Source organism: Enoplosus armatus, chromosome 15, assembly GCF_043641665.1.
Source record: "Enoplosus armatus isolate fEnoArm2 chromosome 15, fEnoArm2.hap1, whole genome shotgun sequence".
NCBI lineage: Eukaryota > Metazoa > Chordata > Actinopteri > Centrarchiformes > Enoplosidae > Enoplosus > Enoplosus armatus.
Window position 1 is genome coordinate 22,256,224 of NC_092194.1, and position 26,766 is coordinate 22,282,989.

General features: G+C 43.5%; 1 protein-coding gene across 1 annotated transcript; it reads right to left on the reverse strand.

Moving 5' to 3' along the window:
* Positions 1-1,352: 1,352 nt before the first annotated feature.
* ehd4 (EH-domain containing 4) lies at positions 1,353-25,967 on the reverse strand. Its single transcript, XM_070920044.1, has 8 exons — positions 25,535-25,967; positions 20,649-20,825; positions 18,070-18,167; positions 8,885-9,051; positions 8,661-8,794; positions 8,292-8,403; positions 5,881-6,045; positions 1,353-4,837 (listed from the first exon to the last, which is right to left on the reverse strand). The coding sequence occupies exons 1-8, from the start codon at positions 25,762-25,764 to the stop codon at positions 4,280-4,282; spliced, it is 1,641 nt and encodes a 546-aa protein (XP_070776145.1). The 5' UTR covers positions 25,765-25,967; the 3' UTR covers positions 1,353-4,279.
* Positions 25,968-26,766: the final 799 nt, after the last annotated feature.

Below are 26,766 nucleotides of genomic sequence, written 5' to 3' on the forward strand. Positions count from 1 at the left end.
CGGATTGACTGACCTTCATGTCTTAAAGTAATGATGGACTGTCGTTTCTCTTTACTTAGTCGAGTGGTTCTTGCCATAATATGGATTAGAACAGTAGTTGAACAGAGCAATTCACTGTATAGAACTGTGTACCGACCCTACCTCTGCACAACTGATGGGCTCAAACACATTAAGAAGGCAAAACATTCCACAAATGAACTCTTGGCAAGGCACACCTTGAAAACCAGGTGACTGCCTCATAAAGCTGATGAGAGAATGCCAAGAGTGTGCAAAGCTGTCATCAAAGCAAAAGGTGGCTGCTTTGAAGAATCTAAAATATAAAACATATTCTGGTTTGTTTAACACTTTTTTGTTTACTACATAATTCAATATGTGTTCCTTCATAGTTCTGATGTCTTCGATATGAATCTACAACGTAGGAAATAATACAAATGAAGAAAAACCATTGAATGAGAAGGTGTGTCCAAACTTTGGACTGGTACTGTACATATAAATATACTTACACATCAACAGGAAACAGAGCTGCAGAGTCACACAGGACTAAAATAACCTGAAGATAATAAATTCTGCAGATTTACGAACATGTAAAGACAGAAAAACACTCATAGACCTGTAAACACACTCAGAAAGAACAAAAGAGACAAAAAGAAACGGAAGACGCTACTTATACATAAACGTAAAGTTTATACATGTAAAGTACTGAACATAAACACAGTTGGTCTTCTTACCTTCCACTCGGATCTCAGACGGAGTCGCAGGTCCAAAGCCGAATAAAAACCACCTCTGATCCAACAAACCGTCTGAATGAACAAGAACAAGTGTGTGTGTGTGTGTTCATACTGTCACTGTGAACTTTGACCCCTGCACCTGCTGTCAGGTGAGTGGAGCTGCTCATGCTGTAAATCCAATGGCTTCAAAGTCCCCCCCCACACGTCTGAATGAAAGCTGAATCAGCAGGTTGACGTCTAATCAGTGTAAAAGTTTAGTTCAGATTTACTGCTGAGTTTGTTTAATGAACTCTTCTATTTCTGTACCAGTGTGACAAACTTTACTGACCTTTTTTCTTCTTCTCTCGTCTTCTAACACATTCATGAGAAGTATATAGTATATCAGTATATATTCTACCGATACTATAATTTGGAATAATAATTTAAACTACTGCAAAACATCCCATTTTATGAGATTATATTTTTCCTGTAAAATCCGAAACTAAAAGTAACCAGTAACTCAAGCTGTTCATAAATGTAATGAAGGTAAAAATAATAATCATTTTCATTTTGAAATGTTGTGGAGGAGAAGTAGAAAGTCTCCTGAAATGTAAAGACAAACTTAACTCGAACCACCAGCACATGTTGAGTACACGTATTGAACAAACTTTATTGGTGTTCACCTCTGCTAACAGGATGAGATCATCAGTCATCAGAACAGAGTAACAGACCGTTGACCAATAACACATTCAAACAACAAGAATACAAAATACATCAAAATCACAAAAATAAAAACTTTTACATTCTGATAAATGAAGATGGAATTTGAGCTTTTCATTGAATGTACAGTCTGACTGAGAGAAGCGTCTTTACACACAGAAAACATTAAAAAAAGGAACTTTAAACCACCAGACAGCTGAGTTTACATGTCGTCCTTCATTCACTTAAATCAGGGACGGAGAGGACTGATGGCTTTACAGATGTTCCCTTATGGAAAGATGAAGAAACATTTCTCTTTACTTAGATTTTTGTCATTCTTTGCATGTTAAAGGCACTAAACTGAAGCCGCCCAGCTGCTGAATCCTCGAGGACGAAGACGGTCCTGTCATAGAAACAGAGGGCATCCGAACACGTCTGACTGAAGCGTGTTCAACTGAAAAGGCTCTGCTGCCGAAATGTTTCCACCAGACTCAACCTAAAAAAAACGCTTTTTAAATGAACAGGCACAGATGGGGAGACGTGCAAATGTAGCTTCAAAATCTGAGTTGAATGTCTTTGGAAGCAGCTATGTTAACATTAGCTTGTGCATTTTTGGTTTTGGTACTGAAGGTGTGTTCAGACTGAACAAGAAGCAGATTTTTAAAAGCATATAAAGCCAACGCACAGAGTGGATGTGAAGTTGGTTCAGCTCTGCACAAGTTGAAAGTGTTTCATGCTTCATCATACAGAGATAATAAGCAAAGTAAAGAAACTGGAGGATAATAACAGAGTCCAGGAGCTAGCTGCTACAGCTAATGTCTGTGCAGTGTCAGCAGCGGCTGTTGGGGTCAAACACAGACTGAAAAGACTCTCCAGGGGGCAAATGTACAACAATTACGCCGAAGTATGCTTCACATTCAGTCTAAATGCGCCTTGAGAGTTTATAACGTTGTTACGGGGGTGACAGCAGGCAGCTAGGTAGCACAAAAAAAGGCAAACTCAACTTTTCTAGAAAATAAACTCTGTGTTGTGATTGAAGGCACATTCAGAGCAAGATTCCCTCCCTGTGTGACTGTGAGCCAGACCTGATCACCAGCATCAGTGTTGGACCTCACTGATGCTGGTGCAAATCCCTGCAGCTGGTTCAACATCTGGAGGAGAGACTGAAACCAGGAGAGTGGCAGCAGTTTAACGCCCCAGTTTTGGAATATTGTGATAAGTGTCCCAATACTTTTGGCCGTACAGTATTTTTCCACATCTCATGTTGGAAATCAGTATTGTCACGTTAACATGTTTCCCTCAGAGATGCTGTTTACACAGTCCCCTTAAGGAGGAAAGTATGCAGCCGTCAGGGGTCAGAGGTCGCCGGCTCTCCTCCTCTCAGCTGCTCTTCACAATGTGAGGAAACTCACAGACTGTCGACTGCGACGCGGTTCAGGACGCCGTCCGTCCCAGAGGACGAGTTACCGGCGAGCTGCAGCGGTCATCTCCTCCTGACTGTGTGCTGTTCAAACAGGACTGACTCTGACCTTTGACCTCTGACGACCCCGTCAACCCTGTGTCCTGGTTCTGGGACTAATTCTTCACTCCAGTGTCACGTGCAGAAGGCGGTCAGTAACTGCTGCCTGCTCTAAACATGAAGACGTTTCAAGAACTCCACTTGTTGAGTTTCTCTAATTTGCTGGAGTCTGGATTTTTCACCTTCGAGGGTTATTACATGTCAACATGTTGTGACAGCTGTTCTAACTGCTGTGATTCAGTCCACCTACAGGACGTCAAACAACGACAGTTCTGATAATTCATTCATCCAAAACGACTTGCTGGTTTCCACTCACAGCAATATTTTTGAAAACGGAAATAAAAGCATAAAGAAGTGTAATAAAATATTTAAATAGAAAAAAATGTTTTCTTTAAAATATAAAATATCTGTGTTTGTGTTGACTGTTCAGACTTTGTTTTTAACATTTTAGAGAGGAGACTTTAAAAGATGAACACATCAGCTGAATCTGATCAGTAAATATCCAAAAGAAAAAAAGAGATCATTTGTTGATTTAATTTGAAGGTCAACGTCTTCATTTCAAAACTAACAACTTTTTTCTGTTTGGAAATGAATATATATATATGTATATATATACATATATATATATCTTCTATAATCATAATGAACAGCTTCAGCAGCTTTATGGGCACTTTAGTTTGGACTCATGTTGGATTTTTGGATTTATCTCGATGTGCCCACATTCTCTGGAAAAATACATTTCACAACTGAAACTAATTCAAATGTTCCATGAACACGTGTTGACTGAGCTCTCCTTTCTCAGTTTATTCATCACAACACACAGATTGTTAAACATGTTATTAATATTTGCTGTCTGTATCATAACCCTGCTGAAGGATCAGGGTTAGGGTTAACTGTTAGACATACAGAGGAGCATTAAGACAGGAAGTCGGTTAAATATGTTAAACATCAAGGCATTTCTTTAAAACACTGTCCTCTTTCAAAATAAAAGTGTCCAATTAAAGCAGAATTAGTCAAATATAAAGCTGCATGATCTTTTTTCTTCTTTGGTGCCTTGAAATCAGCTGAATTATACAATATATAAAATCTTACTAAAATAAAAGCGTGAACCTGTTTATTTCAACGTGTGATTCGATGGCTGAAGGTCATCTTGGTGGCGAGCTCCTCGTGTGAATCCTAAACTTTAACCTTTGACCTCCTGCAGGTGTCACTGCTGATTGGTTCTCCTGTTAGTCTGAACATCAGCAGCAGAAACATTGACCTGTGGTGACTTTTTACATTTGGACCTCTTCTCAGCTCCGCTGGTCTCTGGCTCGGCGCTCTGTCAGCACTCTGTCAGCGCTCTGTCAGCGCTCTAGTCCTCGCTGTGGTTGTACAGGGCGTCTGCGGTGGGGTTTTTGCGGTGGGTTGGGGGCACCAGGTGGTCGGGCAGCTCGTTGGGCAGCTCGTAGCCCTCCAGTTTGATCTTGATGAGGTGCTGGGCGAGGGCGAACTCCTCGTCGTCCAGCATGCCGTCCCGGTCGCAGTCGGCCAGCTTCCAGATCTTCCCCAGCACGGTGTTGGGCAGCCGCGAGTTCATCATCTCCTTCTTGGCGTTGACGCCGGTGATCTTGCCGTTGACGGGCATCAGCATGTAGAAGATCTCGTCATAGCGGTGCTTCTCGCGGCTGACGATCCAGTCCTCGGCGTCGGCCCCAGCGCTGATGCCCTCGCCGTAGCCCTGACCGAAGGGCCCGTCCTGGGAGCCCTCGAAGGCGCCGCCAGACACCATGGCCGGCGGCTGCTTGGACTCCTCCTCCCGGATCATCGACATCAGACCTGCGATTTTTGTGGCCAACATCTTATCCACAGACTCGATCAGCTTCATCTTCAGGGACGGGAACTTACTGAAGTCGTAGTGCTGCAGCATGTCCTGCAGGACGACAGACACAACCTTAAAATCACACTTCTTTGTCTTCTCCAATACTAAACGACTAATAACATTTCACACCTGATGAGTCCAATCACATGTTATCGAGCTCCTTGTAGTAGCATGCAAACAAATGTGCAAATCTTATCTTAACAGTCGTAACTTATTTCACTTTCTGCCCCCTCTCTGCTCTGATCGGTGGATTTTGTTCGTATTAACATGATCGTGACAGAGACCTGTGGTTTGTTGCAGTTCCTCTTGGCTGCTGACAGAGGGCGATAAACTCCACACACCAGAAACAAACACTGAAAACTGTCCTGCAGGTTGTTCAGACCTGATGAAGCTGAACCGAGCTGAGGATCAAACCTCCTGCTTCGTGCAGCTGGACACAGTGTCCTCCGCTGACCTCTGACCTCTGAACCAGAACACAGTCGGCAGGACAGCACATCCCAGAGTGTGTGTGTGTGTGTGTGTGTCATGAGAGTACACATCTCACCAGGGAACTGAAAAATGTGAAAAATCCTCTCTTGCCAATGATTCAATAAATACAAGTGTATCTGGGGACCGAACACACACCTGCAGAGCAGCATCTCTGCAGGCCTGACCAGCAGCTGCAGAGTGTTTTCAGTGCGACAGTGTTTGTTTCTCCCTTTTCAAACCTCTCTGACATCAGTAAACCTCCTGAGTTAAACACCACAGTTTGTTCTCACACTGTGTTCCTTTTCAGCAGGACAAACGTGACGAAACGCTGCACAGTGAATCAGTTTAAAATCCAGACCTCCGCTCAGCCTCTGTGACAGCCGGGCGGAAGAAGAAGAAGTTGTTCTATTTAAGTAAATCAGGAGTCCTCTGATACGACGTTCAGTACTTTTAAATTGTGGTATTGCTACGTTTACTTCAGTAAAACATCTTCATACTTCTTCCCTCGCAGGAGAATGACTTTATGAACTGTCTGCGTGATATTTTCGTCCCTAAGAATCAAACTAAAAAGTGAGGTGTGATTCACATTTCGCAGCTCTGATGTCACTTCCTGTTTGTGGGTGTACCTGCATCTTGGCGACGTTGGGGAAGTCTCCGGGGCTGATGTGGTGCTCTCTCTGCAGGGTGGTGTAGATCTCCGGCAGCCTCATGATCAGCTCCTCCTTCTTCTTCTCCCGCCCGAACAGAGACGGCATCTCCTTCTTCAGGTGGCTGATGATGTAGGCGTGCACCTGATGGTGATGATGATGATGATGATGATGAGTGTTTAAAGGAAGAGTTAGAGAAACTCGCCTGTCGCAATTCTGATAATCGTTTAAAAGTCATCAACCTTTAATTATTTTTATCTTCCCTCAAAGAACAGAAACTTCCTCGAAAGAGAAGAACACACACACACACACACACACACACACACACACACACACACACACACACACACACACACACACATACACACACAGAGCCCCTACAGTCAGACCTCAGCTGAGCTTCGTTCAACAACAACACTGTTTATTCAACAGTTTCCTCGATCACAGAGGAGACAGGAAGAGTCCAGGCTGAGACTGAGGACAGCAGACGGACAGACAGGACATTAAATCTTTGTCTGAGTTTGAAAAGTTAAAATTTAGACTTTATAATGACTTAATATCTCATAAATTTAGTTTAACATATTTTACTTAAATACTGACTTAATACAAGTCTGCCTAACAAACCTGTATTTTATTCCTGACTGTGTTTCTTCTCCACACAGAGGAGAGACCCTGTGGTCAGCCCTCCTCCTCCTCCTCCTCCTCCTCCTCCTCCTCACACCCTCCACATATCTCACTGACATCTAGCAGGTAGCTGTTGAGAGGTTTATGGTTGCAGCAGATGTTGATTCTCTGTGTGCAAACAGTGAATAAGTAACAGGGACGTCCCTGAGAGAAGTCTGGAGGACATTAATGAATGAAGGAGTTTTAGGAGCCGGCGCCGGGTCAGAGGGTAAACTACACTGCTGCAGATGGATGGACGAAGGCGAGGAGGAGGAAGGAATGTAGGAGGGCAGAGACCCATCAATCCTTCATACTGGCCCACAGCATTATGGGAGGTGGAAGGAAGGAAGGAAGGAAGGAGCAAAGGAAGGGAGGAGGTATCTAAGGAGGGAGTGAAGTCATTGAATTTCTGAGGGCCATTAATCAATCGTTAATAGAGGGAGGAAGAACAAAAATACATGCTGATGGATGAGCGGATGGTCAGAGAGTCGACACGAGAACATGAATCCTAAAAGAAGGTGTTTGTTTACTAAAAGTCTTCAGCAGAGCTCCAACTTACAGCAACAATTCATAATTATCATTATTAATATCAATACCAGCTTTAATGTTGCACCAAACCAGCTGCCTGTTGTGTCTGAAAACAACCAACAAAGTGTCCAAAGAGAGGAACTGAGGAAAATATTGATCACAGCAGCTTTAATGATACTGACGTGTAAAAATCATTTCATCGACCTGCTGCTCAACACGTCCAGCGTCATAACTCAGACATCACAACGGACCTCAGTGTCGTACAAGACGATGATCTCCGTTCACCACAACACAAAACAAACATCTCTGATCTCTCTGCTCTGACTCTCAACTATCGATGGTCAGCTGGTGAGGCAAAGGAGGTGGAGGAAGTGGAGGAAGTGGAGGAAGTGAAGTACGCAGAGTCTCAGAGCTGAAAACAAGCATCACTCCTGATGTCGGTGACAACAGAAACATGAAAGAAGGATCGTTTTCTTCAGGAAGCAAACAGAAACTTTTACCTTCTGAACTTCAAACACTGACGGAGGACCAGAAACATTTCAGACTAACTTCTGATTTATTACTTGAAGCCTCACAGGAAGCTTCCTTCCCTCCACTGAAGGTCTAAAAAGGAAAAGAAACCTGCAGAGAAACACGTCCTGAACCAAACAGGCTCAGTCTAAACAGCTCCAGGATCAGTTTGGACGCAGTGATGAAGCGTCTCTGAGTCAAAGTCAGGGTTCATTTTCTACATCTTTAAATTTAGCCTCACTTCTGCTTTCTAATTCTCAGAAATGAGAAGCTTCTTTTGACTCCTGCGTTTTCAAAATTAAACTGTCAACAGCTGATGTTTGTTACGCTAACGCTAAGTTAGGCTAACAACAACACAGCAGAGGAGCTGAGCTGCATCGGTCAGACCAGCTGGATTAGTACATCGCTGGTGGGAAGGTGGATTGTGTCCTCTTTTGATGGAACTATGCTAACAGTTTCCCCCGACTTCCAGTCTTTGTGCTAAGCTAGGCTAAACACCTCCAGGACCCATCTGGACCCTCAGAGATTACAACTTTCCTGATTTTTTCTGTCTGGGATACACAAGCATTCCAGGATATTCCCAAAATTCCAGGACCAAACAAAACCAGCAGGTTTAAACCAGAAGGTCTCAACATCCAAACCAGGTCCAGGTCCAAGTCCAAACTACAGCATGTCACTTCCTGTCTCACCTTGGCCAGCCTCGCTCTCTTGATGAGGTCATTGAGTTTACGGAGCGCTGCGTTTCTCGGAAGACTCTGGATGTCCCTGAAGAGGTCCTGAGACTCCGCCTCAAACAGACGCCTGAGGAGGAAGAGGACGAATGAATGAATGAATGAATGAATGAAGAACAAACATAAATCATGAGACAATTCATTAATAAAGAAATGAGTGAACAAATGAATGAATGTATGAATAAATGAGTGAGAGGATGACCCAGGAAATGGACAAGTTAAAGTAAATGACTAGAATGAATGAATGACTGGTATTGTATCCTGTTCTTCTAAATGAATGACTGAATTACTGGATGAACATGTAGCTGTGAATGAATGATATCTGACCTGTTCTCTGTGTTCTGCAGAGGTTTGGCCCAGAAGGAGCCCAGATAGACCCTCACCACCTCTGGAGTGTTGATCACCTTCCCCAGTGACCACATGAGGGCGCCGTACACCCGCATCAGCTGCTGCGTGTCCACCTGAGAGCACAGGTGAGGAAGAGGAGGAGGAAATTAGACTGAAGTCAGGAATCACGTGATCTTTGTTACGGGGGGGAGCCTTCGTCCCACCTGGTCGGCCTTGTTGAGGACGACTCGGATCTTGTCGTCTTGTCCTTTGAAGGCTTTGATGGCCTCCGAGAACTCGTCGGAGATGTCCAGTTTGTGAGCGTCGAACAGCAGAATGATCCGGTCCACACGCTCCCCGAACCAACGCAGGACCTCCGCAAAGTCATAACCTGCAGACAGACAGACAGACAGACAGACAGGATCATTATTATTACTAATCATCGCATAATTTCTGGAAGACCACTGTAACTAACTCTGACCAGCGTGAAGGAAAACTAAGATGAAGCTTATTGATATTTCAGTACATTTCTTAGTCCTATTTCAAATAACTCCATTAATTTGTTGCTTTGGTCCAAACATTTAACCATTTGTGACATTTAGGAGCTCAAGAGCTGAAACGATTAGACCGTCAATCAATTCGATCTACAGTGAAATAATCTGCAACTAATCTGTCATCTAGTCATTCGGTCAAACAAACCAAGATGAAGAAGAATGTGACGTCTCATTAGAGTCTGTGGGTTTTATTACATCATGGTGTTTAAACCAGGATCAGGATCATGCAAGACTGCAGAGTCAAACAGAGTCCACGTTGTGTGAGGGGTCATCGAGGCCAAACGTTTGGGCTCTTCTGAAGCTGTTTTATTATGTTCTCACTCTGAAGTCGACCAGAATATTTCATCATATTATAAGACGAAGTGATTTCACCGACGTGACAGTCTGCAGGGTTCACGCACCCTCCACCTCCTAACAAAACCAGCAGCTGACACAGTACTGGACCTGTACCAGTCCAGGACCAGGACCAGTCGGTCCACTGAACACACAGAATGAATCGGGTCATTTCTGCATCCACAAAACACATTTCAGAGGAGTTTAGTTTCAGAACTCAACTTGAGCTGCAGAACAAACAGAGAGCACAGAGGGCAGAACAGCTGCTGCATGTCTGTAAGTGTGTGTGTGTGTGTGTGTGTGTGTGTGTGTGTGTGTGTGTGTGTGTGTGTGTGTGTAAAGTGAGCTGTGGCAGTCTGGGTGTGGTTCCTCTAAAACTGGGTGACACTCTGAACTGGAAACTTTTACAGTTTAACAGTAAAGTTCCTCCAACTGAAGGAGGAGACGTTCGCTGCTGCTGCTGCTTCACCTCCTGATTTCTATCTGTGGTCAACGTTTGTGTATAATTCCCCCCCCCCCGGGGATCAATAAAGGTTTTCTGATTGTACGTTTTGTCTTCCTCGCTGCTGCCCAGAGAGCTGCTGTGTTTTGTGTGACATGAATAAATACAGTTAGCGCTCCGAAGGATTCGACTGAAAGAAACTAAACTAGAAATATTACAATAATACTTTGTGGATCTTCAAAGGAGTCAGTGTTAGTAGTAAAGTAAGTAGTCCAGTGGCTCCAAACTGGTCTGGCCTCACGGTCCACATAGACCAACACCCATTCAGTTATATTTCCATCCATCCACTCCAGCTCCAGTGTCCTGGTTTAGAGTCTTATCCTGGTTTTGGGTCTTATTTGGGGCAGGACGTTTACATGGAACACGAGGAACCTGGTCCTTCACCTCCCTGTTTACATGATCATAACAGCATCAGGTTTCATCTCAGCCACGATGATCTGCACCAACAGACACTGATCAGAAACCAGGACCAGGTGTTTGCATGGTTTCTATCGGAGGACTCCAGGTAGCACATCCAGGTCTCTGACAAAGCTGAATGAATTAATACCAATAATGTTCTGTGATTGTGCGTCTACAGAAAATAAAACATGTGAAAACTCTGTCCCTGTTCCTCTTTTAGTTTGGCTGCAGACTTTCTGCTGCACCCACCAGCTCCTCTAAAGCCCACCGATGATCACGTTCGGGTGGATTTATGTGCCGGACTATTTCTTGGCCAGGTGCAGTCACTTCCTGGAGTCTTGTCAAGGCCGTGAGGGTGCCAGGAATCCAGCAGAGAATCAAGGTTACTGCACCCAGCCAGGAAACAGGTCTATAGATATCTGTCCCTCTATATCTCTATATCTATATATACTGTATGTATCCGTGTTTATACATGTTCTCTATCTGTCTCGGAGTTTTCGGCCGTCAGACAATGGAGGTGAATCAGATTTCATATGTGGTCCATCAGTCGATGATAGTTGATGAAACTTCACTTCCTGTCTTTCCTCTAAACCTAAAGACTGATTTCCCATCATCCTCAGCTGCATTTTCTTTTGACACAGTTTTGTATTTGTCTGAAAGGTCACCTTTAAAATCTACAGTTTACATAACACACACACACCTGCCTGAGTGTTCATACACCACTATAGATCACAACCAGTCTACCTGAACACACACACACACACACACACACACACACACACACACACACAGAAACACCTTCAGTCAACACTCAGGCTCCAGACTGTAGTTTTAAAACAGCTGAGTCAGAGCTTTTTAAATCAACACTTGACCTTCAGAAAGTCCTGCTGGTGTCCTGTAGAGGCCTCCACTGGACAGCGTCATCAATCAATCAATATCTTTAATGCTGCAGTGTGTGTGTGTGTGTGTGTGTCTGTGTGTGTGTGTGTGTGTGTGTGTATAGGAGCTGTTCACCTCCTGCATCAGATTTCAGCCTCAACATTTAACATGGAGGAGCTGCTGTCATTCACAACACACCTGAGTGTTTGTGGACACAACACACACACACACACACACACACACACACACACACACACACACATACACACACACACACACACACACACACACACACATACACACACATACACACACACACACACACACACACACACACACAATGTAAAAAGGTTCAAATATTTGGGTTTTTCTTGCTTCATAATCATCTTATTTAAATGTTGTTTGATGAGTTTGATGAAGACCCTGATGAAGGCCTCGGGTTATAATATGGACTCTTTCGTTGTGTTTGTCCTGCTGTGGAGAATCAGCTACGTTGGAGTGTTTCCAGCCTGGAATCGTCGCTTCGTGAATAAAAGATGTGTGGATGGTGTCTGATGGTGTCTGATGGTGTCAGCACTGAGAGCAGCCTGAGTCCCTGCAGCTTCAGGTTACTGCAGGTTCAGGTTTTTGGCTCAGGTCGGTCCCAGGAGACGTGATGCTGCGCGAGTGAGTGAGTGGTAAATACAGTCATCAGCCGGGAAGTTTCCTGCACCACAGAGACTCATTACAGCTGAACGCAGGCAGAAAACTCTCCTGCAGGGCTTCATGAGGAATTCCTCTGATTTGAGGAGTAACTGTTCTCTGCTCGGTCTATTACAGGATGACTGATTACTTCACTTGTTCCCCTTCCTGTTCAAAGGGAAACACCTTCAGTCTAACAATAATACTTCCTCTTTAGTACTGCAACTTATTGTATTTATATCTTGGAAAAAATATGTTCAGAGTTCAACAGAGGAAATGTGAGAATAAATGAATGGGGACTGGTGAGGTGTTAGAGCAGCACTCATTGTGCGGCTCACCAGGCTGTAATCGGCTGCTTCCACGGTAAATGGTAAATGATCTCACTTATATAGCGCCTTTCAACCTTCACGGTTCCCAAAGAGCTTTACAGCTAAGTCTCATTCACCCATTCACTCACACATTCACACACCGATGGCGACCGAGCCGTGCGACAGTGCTAACCACTGCGCCACCATGCCGCCCTTGGTGGCAAATTATTATATGACAATGCAGCACATTGATTCTTCAGATACTCAACATACTCCTGAAGTACACTACTCATACACAAGATAGCAGTATAGGCTAACAACCCGAACGCCCTGCTGTGTTGCCAGTTTCGGCCCTCTGGAGCGCCACAATGATGGAAGCGCTGTTGGATGGGTAAATAACTAGCGGGCTGCTGTCGGGTCATTTGGGGTGATTGAAAGAAATAACTTACAGTTCACTGCAGTACGAGCACTGAACATGTATATTTGGGCTTTTACTTGATTAATAAATGTTGCTACTGAATTTAAAAGGTGTAACTAGAGTTATTAGTTCAGCTGTTGCAGGGTCGCAGGCTGACATGTAGTGAACACACTATAAAAATAGATTCCTTTCTTATCAAACAAGGTCGCGAAGTCCCAGATGAAGACAAACAAGGAAGTGTGGCAAGAGCGGCAAACGAGGAGTCAGACAGCAGCAACCGAAAATCACAACAAAGACGATGCCTAGCTTAGCATAAAGACTGGAAACAGCTAGCATGGCTCTGTCCAAAGTTAAAAAGCACACCCAGCAACACCTCTAAAGACCACTGATACACAATCTGTATCTGGTCTCTTTATTTCTTTAATAAAAAGTAAACAAAACCTATTCTAAAAAATGGCAGAGCAGTGATGTAATGTTGGTCACTGAGTTCATTTACTGGATCAGGACTGATGGTTATGAAGCAGACCAGTGAAACCAGAAACCAGGACTGGACTAGGGTGGGTGGGACCAAGGAGGACAGAGCCAGGGAAAGAAGGGAGGGATTATTGGCCAAAAGCCCCGGGGCACAAGCTGAGAGTGAGATTGAAGAATTTAAGTAAGGCTCAGATCCAACAGTGACTCACTGAAATACAGAGATTTAAAGGCCAGAAGAAGAAGAGACGAGAGACAGAAGCGAAGTGAAGGGAAATGAAGAGAAGACGAGAAAGGAAAAGTGAAGTAAAGAAATGAAGTGAATAGTGAATAGATATGAGAAGTTCAGTGAAGACAAATAAAGAGAGAGTGAAGAGAACTATAGAGAAATGAAGAGAAGTGAAGGAAAGAGGGGTGGGGAAAAGTGAAGTGAACTGAAGGGAAATTAAAAGAAGTGAAGAGAAATGAAGAGGAGGAGGAGATAAATAAAGAGAAATAAAGTGAGAAGAAGAGAACTTAAGAAAGATGAAGAGAAGTGAAGAAACAAAAACACGTGAAAAACAAGAAAGATGAGAAGTGAAGAGAAATGAAGTAAAGAGAGAACATAATTGAAGAAAAGAACGTGAAAGGAGTGGAGAGGAGAAATATGAGAAGATGGAAAAGTGAAGTGAACTGAAGTGAAGTGGAGAAGAAAAGTGATGTGAATAGAAGAAAAATTAAATGAAGAAAAAAATGACTAAAAGGAAATTAAGCAAATAAAAGAGAGCTGGAGAGAAAAAGAGAAGAGAAGGGAATAAAAGAGAGGACACATCAAGTGAAGAGAAATGTCTCGAAGGGAAATGAAGAGAATAAAAGAGAAGAGAAGGTAAATGAAGAGAAAGGTAGAGAAGTGAAGAACAGAATAAAACAAAATAGACGTGAGTAGTATATTAATGGAAAGTGTTTGTATAAAGTGTCTTTTATTTATTTTATTAAGTCAGAATTAAAAAACTGAAGCGGCGAACTCAACAACACCAGGCGACATCACTGAAGAGACGATACTGCATGAAATAAAAAAAGACAAAGTTTCCCTCCTAACTCTGAACCATGACGCTGCAGACTCCACCCTCTGATGATGACGATGACGATGACGATGATGACGGTGGGCTGGCAGCTGATCAGTCTGACCACAGCCGACTGGGCAAACAGCAGCTCCACCCTGAAGACAATCTGCTGCCAAACATGCAGCTGAAATGTCTCCATAAAACACGCCTTTCAAACGCGTCCACACAGCTGAGCGACTCAACACCACGTATCCTCCTTTCAGTGATCGTCATCTGACGGAAGTGTCATTTTTATACTGAAATACTTCAAAACTGTCGCTTTATCTGCATTTAATATTCCTTCATTTGATCAATTCTTTCTCTCTGATTATGGTCAAACTGTCTGAGTCCACATCTCCCTTCCAAGAAGAGTGTATGAGCATGTGACTGATAGACAGAGGTTTTACTTGCCAGGGGAGGTGATATCTGTATTCTATATATATATACAGTGCTTAACGGATGTATTAGACCACCACCCAGTGTAAGGTGTTTGCCCCCGCTGCCCTACATTAACAGTATTGCTGATGACCAAAATATTTGATGTCTCTGTAATGGTTAATCCACCAGTATGTGCAAGCCAAGCTCTTTAATCAAAATGATATCTTTAATGCTAAAATATAGTTATTGTTGTTATCCATGAATTCTCAAATTTACTGTTTTACAAAAAATCAGAAAAAAATAGTAAAGCACATTATTAGTTTTTGATTGAGATGCCAAATTACAGTTATATAATATTTACTTGCATTCCTGAACAGAAAAACTTTGTTTTGTGGTTGCAAGAATGCAAGCTGTTATCAGGGCCAAAGGAGGTCGTACAAAATATTAAGATTTTTGGTTATTATATGTGAATAAGGACTATTTAGTTGTTCCAGTTTGTTGTTTGCCTAATAAATAACAATACAATTTTTAGTTTGAAACAAGTTTTTGACAGATTTCTAAAATATTTGTGTTTTCTCATTTTTATGACAGGTGGTCTAATAAATTTGTTAAGCACTGTATATTACGTTACTACGAAGAATCAACTTCCCTCATGTGGCATATGACACACGTTTGACACAGCTGCCATTAAACACCCAGACTTCACATCCAATAAGGATCCATACATGTTGCATTAGCTCAACATCTCTAATATAGCGACTAATAGCTTCAGCATTAGTCGATGATGAACCTTTTGGAGGAATATGAATTAATTATTGCAGAATAATTCGACTGATAAACTATTTCTGTCCATTTGTTTCTGATTTCAATCATGATTCATAAACTTAAGTCAAAATAAATTCAACTGAGTGGAGATTCATTCGTCAGTCAGCTATCATACATGTAGTTCTACAAAACACACATGTGCTGTAGCTCCTCAGTACCATCACACGTGCAGTTTGACCAGAGAAACATGGAGGTCGACACCTCGACACGACAGGTGGAAGAAAGAAACACGTGTGGTGAAGCGGCTGCAGGACGAACACGGACGTCAGCATTTTAACTAAACAGACATGTTGACTTTGTCCAAAGTGCTGAATGTGAATGAATCTGATAAGAAGCAGAGCGGCAGCTGTGATCTCACTGACGAGTTTAACCTGTGATGCTGCTGACGTGTGTGTGTGTGTGTGTGTGTGTGTTGAGTCACAGTTGGCCTGTTGAATGTCTTCAGGAGGAATTCAGCCTCAGCTGAGCAGCTCTAAACGCTTCCAGATGGAGGGAACGCCCCGCTGCCGCTTCCTGTGGCCCTCCATCCCTCCCTCTAATCCTCCGTCCCTCCCTCCACCCGTCCAACTGAGGCTTTAAACTGATGCTGTCATGCAGGCTGACTCAATACAAGAGCAACAGGGAAAAGCATATCGTTTCTATACAGTACAAGAGGAACACACCATGAACAGGAGGACCTGCAGCCTCTACTGAGGGTGAAGAAAGCACTGCCTCCTCCTCTGCATGTTCTTAGCATTAACAGTTACAATGCTCCTAAAGAGACACTAAAGGTGAACATTTGTCGTCAAGTGTCAGGTCTGCATCACCTTCGTTATTAGATAAGAATTAGAAATGATTTAAGTATATAGTTGAAGGACCTTTGACTTTATAGTGCGTCCCCCACTGGAACCAAACGTGCGTCCTTATTCAAGGATAAAGTCAAGACTACGAGCCTGCAGCCATGCTAGCAGCACAGCTCAGAGCTAAATGCTAACATCAGTGTGCTAACGGGCGCACAATGACAATGCTAACAATGCTAACAATGCTAACATGCTGACATTTAGCAGGTACGATGTTTACCATGTTCACCATCTTAGTTCAGCGTGTTAGCATGCTAGCATGTGTTCATTAGTAGTAGCTCAGCTACATCTGAGGCGGATGAATGTTATTAACATGGCTCCACAAACAACGTCTCACTTCTGTCGTATAAAACCTTCAGGAAAGAGTCCAAACTGGAGGAATCAGAGAAAACAGGACTGTGTGTCAGACTGCAGCAGAGAGGAAACTTTCCTCCACGGAGGATCAAATAAAGCAACAACCACCAAAACTAAGTGTTGAAGACACATGTAAGCACTCTGAGATGTAGTTCCTCTAATGGCCACTAGATGCTGGCTCCTGTAAGTACATCAGATGGACACAAAACACATCAAGACCAAATTTAAGTCAAATTATAAGTCATGCAAATCACACATCCGTCTACGAGTTAGAAAACGCGCGCAGGAGGTTTTATACTTCGTTGTTACAGTTTGTCTCAGTATCATCAAGGTTCCAACATGTTGAACTGCACAAAACTGCTAAACTGCTAACTTCAGCAGGCGAGACTGAGCTGCGTCTTCCTGAGAAATAAAACTGAGAAGGTTCTGTTTTCAATACGATCTGTCTTCAGTGCAGAGCGCAGACGCTGGAGCAGACTAACCTTTAAAAGAATGCTGACACTGAAACTACATTTCAATTACACCTTGTTTTATTGTACTGACTTGGACTGAAAACTACTACGCTGAAAGCACTACTACAGTAATGGGACATAAATGATACTGAAGCTACAACTGCTATTTCTTCCACAGTTACTACAGATCTGTAAGAGTTTGATTCTCAGGAGTCGGTTCCTGTGTGGACGTCGTCAATCAGTTTCTCTGGTTTCAGATCTGCATTTATAAACTCTGTGGTTTAAGATCAGCAGCAGTGAGTCATCAGAGGAAACAGACCCAGAGACAAAACAGGAAGTGAGAGAAAAGAGGGATGAAGAATTGGAAAAAAAGTATTTTACTGTTTCAAGGAGACGTGTGAAAACCTGAGGGTGGCGCCAGAGGAAAGGTCATGGGGTCATTCAAATCTAAAAGGGTTCATCCTCTGGAGAGCAGGAATGACATCAGGACATTTAATGAAAATCTGCTCGGAAACCAAAATCAGTCAGACAGACAGTCAGACAGTCAGTCAGTCAGTCAGACAGTCAGACAGTCAGTCAGACAGTCAGACAGAGCTGTCCATACAGCAATGCTGCTAACGTGGCTGAGAGCAAATGAAACAGCAGCCATTCAAATATACTATATGAAACACTATAATCTGTCAGGACACTGTGACCTCTGACCTCTGCAGGAAGTTTTATTCTGAAACTCTGATGACTGAATGCCAGCAGGCCGACATCATACAATATGAGGAAGCAAAAGAATCTCAAGGACTATTATGCAACAACACAAAGGACGTCTCTGATAGCTTAGTCAGCTAACACACACACACACACACACACACACACACACACACACACACACACACACACACACACACACACACACACACACACACACACACACAGTCCGTACCTCTGCTGATTCGTTGTTTCTCTCCAGACAGGATACCAGGAGTGTCGATGATGCTGATGCTCTGAAGAACCTGATTGGGCATCTGAGAGCAGATAAACCTGCACACACACACACACACACACACACACACACACACACACACACAAGAGTTGAGTTTTAACTTTTCAAAGACAACAGACACACTTTACAGACAGAGCAGGTCTACACCGACTCTTCATAATATTACACAACAGGTCCCACCATGAGACATTATTTATTTATTGTCTTCTTCTGCAGATAATACCCAGTTACTTCTTCTATAACACATTAACCTTGAAATGTGAAATACACAAGGATGTAAAAACAGAAAAAAACACCCAAATGATTGAAACACTATTTCTACATCAACAGTCAAGTCAAATTCTGTTCACAGAGCCCAGTATCACAGATCTCATACGACCCCCTCTGTCCTCAGACCCTCGGCTCAGATGAGGAACCTTTAACAGGGCAAACCTGGAGGAAAGCTCAGGAGGAGCAGCAGAGGAGGGACCCCCTTCAAGACGGACGGACAGGAAGTAGAAGTCTGTGTACAGAACAGATTCTAAAACTTACATCATCACTTAATAAGAAATCCTCCGATCATCGTTTCTTCTTACCTTTAAAGGCTTTGTGGGTTTTTGCCAAATCTGGTCATTTTAACGTATAAATAAACTGCGAGTGAACATTTGACCCCGGAGACGATCATCAGGCATTACATCTCGTAGAGGCTCGGCTCAAGTTATTACACCGTGTTCCTGTTTGGCTTCGTTTCTCCGTCACAGATCAGAGCTGCTGAAGTGATTCATTATCCAGCTCTGCTCTATTGTTTCAGTCAGGAAGGATCCAGGTTGTTTCACAGAGGTGAAGATGACGTTGTGTAATAAACTGGGTGTGATCACAGTGTGTGTGTGTGTGTGTGTGTGTGTGTGTGGGTGTGAGAACAGAGTGAGTTTGTCAGGAGGATTTACAGACTGAGGGGCCTGTCTGTGGAGCTGGATTTGTCCTCTCGGTACATAAAGGAGTGTTGGTAGGTGTGTTTTTAACTTTGGACAGAGCCAGGCTAGCCGCTTCCCTCTGCTTCCAGTCTTTATGCTAAGCTAGGCTAACATCCAGACTCCAGACTGACTCCATGTGAACATGAGACTCTCTGACAGACAGAATAAGGAGAAGAACTTGTTTTGGGTTGTGTGTCTGAGACCTCGTTGTCACCTCGTAATAAATATAAAGTTTAGTTATATTTAGCTGACAGACAGCAGCAGCTACAGGCGGGAAAAAACAAAACGCTGCGCCGACACGAGGTGACGCACACACACTTCCCCCTGGAAACAATAACTCACGGTGGTTCCTCCACCACGCCGGGACGAGATGAGATTCCTGGTTAAAGGAATGCCTCGGGCACACACACACACACACACACACACACACACACACACACACACACACACACACACACACACACACACACACACACAGTTCGAGGGCCGACTGCTCCTCCACTTCCTTGCTGCCGCTCTCAGAAATATTTCTGGACAGAGGAAACATGTTTGGACGGGAGTGTTTTTAGCTAAATTTAAACTCGTTACAAACTCTGACAGCCAACAGAGAGTGTGTGTGTGTGTGTGTGTGTGTGTGTTTACAGGTCAGTCAGGGTTGAAGAGGTCACTTCCCACATTGTGAATGTTTTGAGGACAGCAGTGACAGGAGTGTGAGGAGCTGCCAGGCTTTCAGTGCGTGGAGACGTTCAGCAGCAGATGAACGATTATTTTCATTATCGATTAATCTGGAGCTCCAACAGAAGACAAGATGTCTTCAGAGGAAACACGGCCAGGTTTCTTATATTTATTTAGTTATAGTTAAACTGGACTCATTGAGTTGTGGGTGTTAGTGTTTAACTCTGGATTCAGCTGGTGGAGAAACACAAAGCTCTGCGATCCACCATCATAACAACACTAAGAAAACATGACGAGGGGGAAGCTAAGAGGGATTATTCTGAAGGGGTCCAGGTCTTTCAGGGCCGGGTGGAGCTGGTCTGAGATGTCCATGTATTTATCTGAACTCTCCACTGAGTCCTGCATCAATGATGCCGTCTCTCTCAGCTGGAGTTCGTCACGGAGTCATACAACTGTTTCATTCAGCAAAGATTTCAGCTGCAGGACGAGAGATAAGATTACACTTAATGATCCACGGTGAAGTTGACTAGGATCCCAGAGACCGACAGGAAAACATCCAGCAACGTTGGCATTGTCAGAGTCCACTTTGGCACCTGATGTCGATCTAGTTTGAGTCTCTGAGAACAAGTTATTAGTTTCAGTCCCATTTTAGTCCGTTCATTATTATTCTCACCATGAACTAGTTTACTATATACGTCTCCTAAAAGTTGCATTCACACACTTGTTCACTGTCTCAGTTTAGTAAAAGCATTACGCTACGCTCTGCCTGCTAGCTGCAACCTCAGTAAGAAGGGGGGGGGGGCCACAGTCACAGACCTGTTCAGAGGCCCCGTGGCCCATAAAAAACTTTTTTTACAGTGTGTGTGTGTGTGTGTGTGTGTGTGTCTTCACCTGTTGAGGAAGGAGTTTCCGAACGCGTTGAGCTTCCTGAAGGGTTTTTTGGGGTCGACCACCAGAGCGTTGCCGGGGACGACACCCTCGTTCTCTCCGTACATCACCGCAATGAATCCGTCGGTGGTCGGCTCCGGACCGATCCGCATCCCCGGAAAATCCTGCTCCAACAGGTATCTGGGACAAGAGACACAGACAGAGAGGTTTAGTTGTTTGGCGGCAGTCAGTCAGTCAGTCAGTCAGTCAGTCAGTCAGTGCCCCCCCCCCCCCCCCAGCAGGATTTGAGGGTGTCGTTTCCCTTTTGCCCCCCCCCCGTCCTTCCATCTTAACATGGACCTCGTCGACCTCTCACACGGTGGTTAAAGACAAGAGAAGAGTGAGAAAGGAAGGAAGAGATGGAAGATGGCTGCAGCGAGTCTCTGTCCGCTCACTTCCTGTTGTCGCAGCCCGACATCATGGACATCAAAGGGAGGACAGGCAGAGCTGAGACCAGGATGAGTAACTCTGATCCGGTTTGCTGGCCAACATGTTTTCACTGAGCCTCACTGGGATGAAGAGTGGGATGATCAGCAGCCACTGGGCAGATGTCTGACTGGAGGTCTAACCTGCATCACCTGGACCCCTGGGCCTTGGTCTGCAGTCTAGAGAGACCTTTGAAAGTACTTTGTGGTAGCTCATTTTAGCCCCCGGGACTTTTAGTGGGTTCATCCGGCCCTAATGCCCCCCCCCCCTCCATAATACCATGGAACTTTATTGATAAACAATCTGACAGAAGAAGATTTCAGAATAAAATACTCCAGTTTTCACACCTCATAAACATGCCATTACTGTCTACATGTGTGGACCAATCAGAGGCCACGTTGTGACCCGTTTGTGGGCCTCGAGCCGCTCACTGGAGCACCGTCAACTCACTGGTTTCACTTCAAGAAGAAGAAGGAAATATGTCCACTCTGCAATTTACTGACAACTTGTTCCCGTAATTCATTGCATTCTTTTCAGTTCCCATGATTCATAGCATTCCTCGAGGCAGAGGGGGGCCTCAGTAGTGGAACACACACACACACACACACACACACACACACACACACACACACACACACTTCAGCAGCAGCAACAATTACTCTGCAGCTTGTGTTGGATGTAAACTGATTGCAGGTCAGTTCTGCTGGTCTGGTTTGCTGCCAAAACGTATGAGTGTTTGTACCCGATATGTACACACACACACACACACACACACACTCTGTGCAGACGTGAGATAAGCTCAGTGAACTGTAACTGCAGTGATGACCTCAGCTGTCAGTCTGAGTTTTATTTCCTTCCAGGCCACCGTAGAATTACATTAGGTTACATTACAGGAACTTTACCTGGATAATACACAGTGTAAACTTAAAAACGTTAGGATTCAATCAGGAAGTTCCTGTCCTGCAGTTCAGCACAGATCTAAGTGAGGCTGACGTAGCTCAGAGTTGAGCATCTGTGCAGGTCACAGCTCGTCCCTGCTGTCAGTGATCCAGGTGGAAACTCTTCAGAGAACACTCTCCAGCAAACGTGACAGTCCAAACGCTCCTCTGACAGTACAGATATGCAGCTCTGAGTCCTGACACACTGAACACACCGTCCGAGGACGACCGTCATATCACTGAGCATGTCAAAACAAAGCCACACAGTGTAAGAGAGCTACACTGATCAGCTCATTCAAAAACTACAAACCTGCTCCGTCACAAGACTCAACTCTTCTTATACTATGCTCTACCATCTGCATATTTTCGTTGCACACTAAGAGAGCTTTAAAAGGGAAGATTTTGATATGAAGTCTGGCCACAACATTCTGCCACCACAGTCCAAAACTCAAATACATTCAGTGCTGACTTGACACAAAGAAAAGCAACAAACTCCAACATTTACGAAGCTCAAACCAGAGAATGTTGCAATTTAAACATTAACGACAATTAACTGATTAAGGTTGAACATGTCAAGATCCTAAAAGAAAGTGACCCAAAACTCCACTGGAAAATCTGCCTATTTCAGCGCCCTTACTATCTGTCAATGTAACATTATATAGTAGAGACAGATTCAGGGTCGATTCTTTAGTTCGGCAACACTTGATCTGTGACTTCATGACATTTCCAGTTGTTTAACAGGATTGTTGTTGCTTCCGTTGTCAACTTGTACCAGAAAGTTCTAGCAAGCACTGAGAACCAAATCAAAAACTTGTTGCTCTTAACTATAACTAACTACATGCTTGGCATATTTGATGTCAGCCAAATTTACCGTAACACTGGATTAATTTGTTTGCTTTCACCTGAATATTCTCATCTTCTTGTGTATGTTAGCTGCTAAGCAAGAGAGCTTTAAATACGTACATTTTTATATGAAGTCTGGCATTAACCCTGTCCTAACACCACAGTCCAAAACCCAAAGATATTCAGTTTACAATGATATAAAACTCACATTGGAGAAGCTGGACCAGAGAATGGTTTATGTTTTTGCTTGTTAAATCACCCCGAGAATTAATTAAATACTGATTACTCAGTATCATCAGCTGAAGCTTCCTCAGTAAAACCTCCGACCGGCCTTCGGTCTAATTAAACAGGATGTGATGTCACCGGTCTGAGTTAGATAATAAGGAAATATTGAGCTGAGCATTAACAGACAGATGTGAACAGTCTGCATCAGCACAGAAGGAAACTCAGATTATATGTAATCTATGGAGTGTGCATGAGAATTGTGTGTGTGTGTGTGTGTGTGTGTGTGTTTCCCCCTGAGCAGCTTTAACAGTGGGGGGGGGGGGGGGGGGGGGGGGGCAGTGTGTTGATCAGGTCTTTAACTCGTGACAGCGTGCCAGCCTCTAGGCAGAAAACAGCCAGGATTTTAAAAACTGAGATCATGAGTCCAACAAGCAGCTTGTAAGACTAAAAAGTGTTTGGATGGAAAGATTACGACTGGCAGGCGAACAGTTACACAGAGCTGCATTCAAGGAGACGGATGCTGTTTATCTACAGGAATAAATGTCATTTTGTTTATGTTTGTTAACTTTGTCTCAGAAGTCTGGAAAAGACGGACAGGTGGACCATTTCATTAGTGTTTACTCTAATTTCCCTGGTATTGTAAATCTGGTAAATGTTTTTGTCAGTGATTTATGAATGTTCTTGTAGATGATGGAGGTCTGAAGGTTTGATTGTGAAAGTTGTTTCACTGTTTTTGGACTTTTCCTGTTGTTTGAATTGATGGTGTTTGGTTGTAATTCATTCACTACTTGATCATTTCCAGACACATTTCTGAATAAGTGACTAAAGGTTATTTTTTCATTCAAACAAAGTTAACGGTGAATATGTGAAATAGGTGAAATACGGCATCTACGGCCATTTTCTTCCAACCAAAAAGAATGGGTTATATGTTTCAGCTGGATAAGGCCACACACTCTACATGTACCTGAGTTGATCTCTGATTGTTATTCAGACAAATTGTTTCAACCTGATTGGAATCAAGGTTAGCACAAACCGTCTCTCTGTCCTGCATCATCTTGTCTTCAGATCTGATCAACAACAAAAACGGAAATATCACAACTACCTGCCGGAGCTGCAGAATAACACTCGGCAGAAGTGACAATCCAAAGAAACGCAGACAGAAAATCTTAAGAAGCTTTGATACGGAGGACACTTTCATCCCACACGAGCCACACTGTGAACTGACTGATGTCCGTGTGGCTGTCACGTTTACTAGGACTACAGTACCCATGAGCCTCAGCTGGCGCTCACATCAGTGCACGAGATGCCATCACATTCAGGCTTTACCATCTCTGAACACGAGGACAAACTGACTGCCAGATATCAAATATGAGTCACAGCAGATTTCCAAATCAAAGATCAGAGTGGAGACGATGTGGCCTCAGAGCTGCAGGACTGTGACAGAAGTGTCACTGGTTCGAATCCCCCAAGGATCAGGGAAGTGAAACCCAGTCCTCAACTCCTGGTTTCAGTTTGCAGAAAGAACACTCAGTTGGAGTGGATTTGTTTGAGCATGTGTGTAAAAGGCACACAAACACTGTCAGTTAATTCAATAATGGCCACAATAATCTGAAATTGGCTACTACAGGTGGCCACAATGCAAAAGTTCTTCTACTAAAGATTTTCTACGACAACTCATACATGCAAGTTTTGTCTGTTAGCAGGTGGACAATAACACCCATAAACTGTCTTAAAATAAACTTAAAATGCAACGTTTCAGCTTACAATGGTAAACTAATGCCAACACCCTGAAGAGAAACTCGTGCCAAACTCTATTGAAAAAGTATCCTATTTAAGATCTTCTAGCTATTTGGCCGCGCTTTCCGTGCTGTAAATAAAGAATTGAGATATGCTCTATTTACTAAGTGTACATTCTTCATTTCGAAATAAACCTGAGCCACCGACCAGTTAGTCTTTTAATGATATTTACAGTTTTTTTGTGTTGCTACCATCGCAGCCTTCTAACAGAATGCACCGACGACGGCCATAGCACGCACTGAGAGTCAAACCTAAATCATGTATCTTTCCTAAAATACAGATCGGCTTTGGTGGATTTTAAGTTAGCCAAATTCACCATGAAACATGACACATTTACGTGCCATCTTAGATTATGCGCTTCCACTCCTGTAACCGTATCTATAATCAAGATAGCCTAAAATAGAATGATTTTCAAATAAGGTCTGGCATTAAGTTAAACCAAAGAGGGTGTAGGGGGTGTAAACTGATCTAACACCTGATAAAGGATGTTTTGTCACATGTCTCTTTAAGCCTCGGGCAGACTTTCCCTCCCAGCCCACTCTATAGATACTAATAGTGATTATTCATGCAGGTTCAATGGGCTCACACGGGCCCCACCCGGACCCCGGCGGTGGTTGGTACCTGATGAAGGTGGTTTTCCCGGTGGAGTACTGGCCGACCAGCAGCACCATGGGCTTGCTCTGGAAGTCGGCGGCCTCCAGGGCCGGGGAGTGGAAGTCATGGAAGAGGTAGGTCTCCTCCAGCGGCAGCAGCTTCTTGCTGTAGAGGCTCTGCAGTCCCTCCGTCACCGTCTGGTACATCTCTCCTTCCTTGTTGCGTCCACCTTGCTCCTGTTTCACCCAGCTGAACATGCTGATGAGAGACTCACTTTTCCCCCACTGAAACTGACGCGCTCGAGTCCAACTTCCCTCTTTCGATATTTCCAAATGTTCCGGCGGTGTTCGGCTCCTTCTCGCTCACTTCGTCCTTCAGCCTGAGCGGAGGAGAGTGTGCGTGTGTGTGCGTGTGTGTTTGGCACCTGGGAGTCTCCCTGCTCTGAACACACTGCCCCCTCTGTGCGTGACTGTGTGTTTGTGGTGATGTGACCGCTGCTCGTGCGTCTACCTGGGGGCACCGCCCTTCCCCCTGTGACGCAGCATGAAGCACGCGCGCGCGCGTGCACTGAACAGACACAGCAGCTGAACTGTGGAGTCTCTGTGTCTGAAGATGAGGCTGCTCCATAATCTGCTAAATTCTGAATGAAGTTCTGAATGAAAGATTCTCGACACAAGTCCACTTCGTGTTTTTAAAGCTTTCAACCAAATGTAGTTGCTAAAATATATATTTTTATATTTTGATCTTTCAGCAATGATAAACCTTTCTAAGAGGCCGTCCTTTATAAAATGTTTATACGTTCTAACTAATGGCTTTATTAATAGTTAATCATCATTTATTGGTGCTCTTTAGATCACACATTTACTTGACTGTCAGTTTTAGTATGATTGATTTTAATGACCTCACAACCGAAAACTTGGTCCTATTAACTGCTTATAATTAATCTATAAAGTATCAGTAAACTATGTATTAACCATTAATAAGGCCATTAACTATCATTTCAAACTACTTATAAAGGGTAATATATTAGAAAGTGGTATTGAAATAATTTGTCACAAAATAATCTCAAAATAATAAACTCAAGGTCCACTTACAAGCTTTTTTATTATCCACATACTAATAATAATAATAATAATAATAATAATAATAATAATGTATATAAAAGTAGCGATTTTTTAATATTTTTATATTCTTTCAGAGCTTTCAATCTCACAGTCTCCATTAAAACCTAATAAGGGCACCTTGAGTCAAGGTTGTTT

What these genes read in the sequence shown, in the direction of transcription:
- ehd4 (XM_070920044.1), bottom strand. Translation starts at nt 25,764, where the DNA reads ATGTTCAGCTGGGTGAAACAGGAGCAAGGTGGACGCAACAAGGAAGGA. An exon ending in CTGCAGAACACAGAGAACAG is followed by an intron (nt 8,404 to 8,660) that starts GTCAGATATCAT and finishes CTTCCTCCTCAG; the next exon opens with GCGTCTGTTTGAGGCGGAGT. An exon ending in CCAACGTCGCCAAGATGCAG is followed by an intron (nt 4,838 to 5,880) that starts GTACACCCACAA and finishes GTCGTCCTGCAG; the next exon opens with GACATGCTGCAGCACTACGA.